This window comes from Octopus bimaculoides, chromosome 20 (assembly GCF_001194135.2).
Source record: "Octopus bimaculoides isolate UCB-OBI-ISO-001 chromosome 20, ASM119413v2, whole genome shotgun sequence".
Taxonomy (NCBI): Eukaryota; Metazoa; Mollusca; class Cephalopoda; order Octopoda; family Octopodidae; genus Octopus; species Octopus bimaculoides.
In genome coordinates this window covers 47,636,832-47,642,433 of record NC_069000.1, presented here as the reverse complement: position 1 = coordinate 47,642,433, position 5,602 = coordinate 47,636,832, and the positions used below count along the sequence as shown (strand labels likewise).

Below are 5,602 nucleotides of genomic sequence, written 5' to 3'. Positions count from 1 at the left end.
TTTTTTTTTTTTTTTTCACAATTATTTTGTCGAATACTTCAATGTTTTGGTTTTTTTTTTGTAGGGGAGTTGGCTGCTATTTCTACCAGGTCTAGCTACCAATAAGGTTTCGTACACATTAGTGTGTCATCTGATTGGCAGCTGACTTATGTCCAGCAAGCCATTATGTGGTTGCCCCGTCCCTGACTAATATCAGGGATTCACTCTAGTCGTTACTTTATTTAGCTCATAGGAGTTATCTACCTTGCTTTTAGATTTTAAACAGGAAGTTTTTGTCAATTAATTATATGGATAATAACTTCAATTTGCCTACAATTATTAAGGTTACATTCGATCAACCAAACACACACACTAACAACAAGGATTCGTCTACAGAATTAAAAATGGACAATAAATAATCTTTTATTCTCTGGCTGTTGATTTCAGGCAACAGCCCAAGCTGGGACAACATTTGAAGAGTTTCAATTGATCACATCTGTATTACTATCAGACAGAATGGCTGGTCCCGCTATTAAGTTTACATTAGGAAGACTATTTCTCCCAGTCATTCTTCACATCTAGTAATTTTTCATAATGGCACTCTTGTGCTTCTTTCGTTTTGGAATCACAAAGTGCAAGTGTACCATTATCCATCCACACACACACACACACACACCTCTCCCACATCTCAATCCGAAATACCTCATTCCGTAGAACATTGACAAACCTCTGCACTTCTACTTCTTCCCTTGCTAAATATATTTTGTCTCCTAACTTTTTTTCTAGCTACTTGATATAATTCCCTTCTATCTCCATTCTTCTAAACCCTTCCTAGCTTGGCTCTGTATACTTCACTGTTCCACCCTTATATCACCCTCGGTCCAACTGGAACTTGCTATATGTTTCCCATCAAATGCTTCAGCTTGTACTTCTCTAAACCTCTTATTTTCTGGTGGATCTTTTTAACTTCCACATTTTCCTTTTTCAATCTGAATCTTTCAAGCTGTATGTCTGCAGTCACTTACCACTAACCTATATTGACTTGTACATTCTTCACAACCATCTGGCTTGTGTGCCTACCTAATTAACTGGCTCCTTTCCTCAAGTGAACATTCTTCTGTGATGCAAATGAGCTAATGATCTGCAACACTAAGAACCTTGCTCTGTCTGCAGCCTCCATGTAATCCATCATGAAGGTCACTGCCGTTTGTTGGCCAATGCCAGTGGCAGATAAAAAGCACCGCTCAAGGCAGTGACAGGTGACAGAGACCTTTGGCGATATACCATGCTTGTGTAGACCTGTCAAGCCAAGTGAGATCATAGTTGTGGCCGATGCCAGTGTCACGTAAAAAGCACCCACTACACTCTCAGAGTGGTTGGCATTAGGAAGGGCATCTAGCCGTAGAAACCTTGCCAAATCAAATTGGAGCCTAGTGCAGCTCCTCGGCTTACCAGTTTTCAGTCAAACCATCCAACCCATGCCAGCATGGAAAGCAGAAGTTAAACGATGGTGATGATGGTGTTGTCTGCATAAAAGCATCATAGAATCAGTCCTTTCGTACATCTGGCAGTCCTGATTAAGTAGCATTGGTAAAGATAAATGTTCTGTTCTACTCTAGGCACAAGGCCCGAAATGTTTTGGGGGAGTGGGGGCAGTCGATTAGATTGACTCCAGTGTGCAACTGGTACTTAATTTTATTGACCCCGAAAGGATGAAAGGCAAAGTCGACCTTGGCAGAATTTGAACTCAGAACATAAAGACAGACAAAATACTACGAAGCACTTTGCCCGGCATTCTAACGTTTCTGCCAGCTTTGGTAAATGTTGCTCTTATTATTTGCCCAGAAGAGTCCAAGCTTTATTGTCCTCTTGTTGCATGCTTTCATTACCTCAATCATTTTTGCTGACCCAGGGGAATTTATGTTCTTTGTCCTGAAGGAGTCTGACTGAGGCCCCTTGCATGCAGCACACACTTGTACTTGCCTCTAGTCTAGCATGCTAATTCCATCAAAGCTACCTTTTGATTGCCGCTGCCCAAACTTAATAGAAAGATTCAGCATCTGAACAGAATGTGGTTTGTCTGTGCACAAATATTTCTATTTTCTACTCAACTGATCCACCATTTTCCTCAAATCCTGAAACATCCAGAGCCAAGTAAAGAAATAAATGAAAGGATTAAATAAAAAAGAATAGCTGGGTGGTGAGAGGGGAGAGGCGGGAGGGTGAAAGGGGTGGAAAAATAGAGAAAGGAGTCTGTAAGTCTCTAAGTGATTCGTTAATTAGGACAAGTACAGCTCTTAAATGGTAGTGTTTTGTCATTCACTGTACATAAACGGAGCATCTATCTTGCCAAAGTTTCTCTTCTGATTTCGTCTGTTTTCTCCTCCAGCAAATTTATTATTAATATTTAATTCCACTCATTATTAATACACTATATATCTGTCCTCTTTCAAAAATGTATCATCATCTTCGTAATCACAAATTTCGTTGTTCAGACCAAAGAAATCCCATCCATCCCCATGTGAGGTTCTTTCTCACAAATCTCTGCTGTAAATCCCTAGTTTGGCTTCAAAAGTTTCTCATTTCCTCTCAGTAAGTCATTGCTTTGTGACCCCTAATCTGCTCAACCCACTCATCCTTACAAACTTGCTCCATTTCGTAACCTCAGTAAGGAAATAGCCTAAAGAGACTCCAGTCTCTCCATTTTGTTCAGGTTGTGTTTCTGTATCCTTATCAGTATTATGTATTATCACAATGTTCTCATCTCCTCACTCATCTTGTAATTGGATTGCCTCTGCCTTTTAAGTCTTCGTCTCTATATAATCACTACACACACACACGTTTATGCCAATATTTGCATGTCAATGCTAAATTCATTTAAAACGTGTTTAAAACGTGTTTCATAACAACATCCAGATTCAAGCTTTAAATAATCTCTCAAACTTTAATTACAGTAATTGGTTTGTTATCAGTTGGGGGGAGTGGGTAACAATAGCAAATAAATTAAAAGTGAAAATAACTAAAAGTAGAAGGCCCTATCCAATACAGGATAATCTGCTGAGGGCAACAGAGTGCCAGACACATGGGAGTGGAATAACTGTAGAGGCTCAGAGACAGGTATGGAAAGACTAGCTAAAAGGGGACAGTGAAGAACACCACCAAGTTGCAAGAAGGGAAGTCAGAGGTTGAGTATATCTAGCAAAAGAAGAAACCCAGAGCAGGAAGTTTACCAATGTCTTAAGACATGTGTGTCCATGAGAGGAAGGTGAGAGTTTCTAATACAATGTGAACGTAGGGATGCAACGGGGCGTAGTCTGCAGCTTCTTGTTTATTATTGTCCTCCAAATCATAGTTGATTCAGGTTGAGACCAACTCCCTCCCCATTCGTGTGCCTTTATGTTGAAGACTTAGCTCTAATAGCAGAATGTGTGGAAAACAAAATCTGGATTGGAGAGACTTCAAAGTGAATTAAGCAAAGACTAAAGTATTAGCAAATAGGAAAGCAGTCAGGTACCTATTGACATGAGTAAAATAGCCTTCCTTAATCTGCTAAAAAGGAGCTGGTAAGAATTCCATGCAGTGTACCCAGGGGGAAACTGGGTCTATACGAGGCATAGAGGGCTAACATTTTCACATCTGATAGATGCAGAGGAACAAAAACACTTATGAAATAGACTCCATTCAATGTTCAGATGGCTCTCTACAAGTGGCTGGTAGTAAATCCTGTTGCCTTGGAGACCAAATTAGCAGTAGAGGAGTGTATTCCGAGACTATTGTTGCCAGTGTATGAACTGGTTCAGACAGCTTTTTTACCTCTGCTGGTAAAGAAGGGTTTCTTCCGTTCCATCTCATCTTTCATGTTGAGGTAACTGTTTTGTTCCCAGTTCAGTCTCCACTAGTGTTTGCCATCCCCTCCTCCCATATCACTCTTCCTTCCAACACATTTTGGGCATCTATCCATCTCCCTGCAATCCTAGTCACACTACATCAACACACACACACACACACATACATCTCTTGTTAAGTGGTAACTTAGCAATTTGATAGAGATTGACAAAACAAGTTCCACCCTGGAATTAACAAATTGAGGTTGATGTGATTAAGCAAGGCCTCTCCAGGCTTGTCCCAGCTGTTGAACTAAAAAAGGTGTCTCATAAAAATCTCATTGTAGACTTTCAAGATGGCTGGAAGCAGTTCTTTGAATTTACAGATTTTTTTCCAAACTTACTCAAACAATATTTTGTAATGTTCGTAATATGGATAAGAAAGTTAAAACTGTGTTTTATGAATTTTCTAGAAATATATCTGCAGGTGTTCAAAGATCAACATAATAATTAATTTAACGAGCAACAAGAACACATTTGCATAAAGTTAACTGAAAGAGACTCTCTATTTTCCTCAATGTATTTTGACAAATTAACCGAAATAAAATCAATGACAATTCATACATTTTGGATGACATTTAACTCCGTTCACCTTGCATTTACACCCTCCACTGTTGTCATTCTGACCCTGAAATTAAATAAACATATATTTAGCACACATTTAGCATATATTTTAGCAGGTCTACACTATCTCGTCCCACCATATTAGCTTGTCTACTCAGATGGATATATGAAAATGTCCATAACTGTCAATATTTTTACCATATATATACCTCTGCACCAATCACCTTCCCCACCACACACATTGCCAACAGATGTTTCCCTGTTAATTCTCGACTTTCCCTTCTACTTAACCCTTTCGTTACTGTATTTATTTTGAGCTCTGTTTTTCTCTCAATTACTTTAAATATAACAAAGGATTTAGTAAAATAACTTAGTTATCATTAAGCTGGTGTTAGGAACATAAATTGTGACTAAGGTTTGGTGGAAGATTTTTATTCAAAACTTATGAAAACAAGACATTTGTATTCAGAGCCAGAGCCAGAGCCAGTTTCAGCCGGGTGGATAACGAAAGGGTTAAACTTTCTTGTATTCCTACTCTATTCTAGTTTTCCTTTAAGTTGCAGTCATACTGGATCACTGCCTTCACAATTTGCAATCCTTAACTTTTAGTGAATGAAGCAGGTTGATGTTGGTGTCTTCATTTGCTTTCCATGCCATGACATTGCAGATAGAATAGTTAACAACATCTCAACTACATTTACTTGGAAATGATAAATCTATTTGATAGATACAACAATCACCACACTGGTATAGTTAGATTTTAGCCAACAGAGATTATAAAAATAGGTTTACCTTTGGCCCCCATCTTGGACCTCGTGTTGCCCAGCAGATTTCAAGTTTACACACTGAACACCTCAGCCAATCACAGCCATCCTTCTTTGTGACAATCACCTCACATTGTGGACATTTCATAGCATCTCCAGACTTAAGCAGGTTCTGAAATTGTAGACATTTCATTAAGATTTAATTTTTCTTAACTATTTCATGGTTAATGTATTTAAAAAATTTCATGGGACAAAATGGCCAAAGTTGAAGTTGTGGCTCTTAAACCTCTCAGACCTCAGCCCTTGTGTCTAACTTTGCCCTCCACCTGGGCTCCTCAGCAAAATCATAAATAGTTGCATACACAGCTCAAGAGTAATAATTGCAGACAAATTAATGGACAGAATCACAAA

General features: G+C 38.8%; 1 protein-coding gene across 5 annotated transcripts in view; it reads right to left on the bottom strand.

The window, feature by feature from the left end:
• Window positions 1-969: 969 nt before the first annotated feature.
• LOC106879872 (ranBP-type and C3HC4-type zinc finger-containing protein 1) overlaps window positions 970-5,602 on the bottom strand; it is a 47,683-nt gene continuing 43,050 nt past the window's right edge. For all 5 annotated transcript variants that reach the window (XM_014929594.2, XM_014929593.2, XM_014929592.2 and 2 more), the window contains 2 exons: window positions 5,220-5,363; window positions 970-4,491 (listed from right to left, as the gene is read on the bottom strand). In XM_014929594.2, coding sequence (XP_014785080.1) covers window positions 4,411-4,491; window positions 5,220-5,363 — 225 coding nt within the window. In that variant the 3' untranslated portion in view covers window positions 970-4,410. The remainder of the gene's footprint in view (window positions 4,492-5,219; window positions 5,364-5,602) is intronic.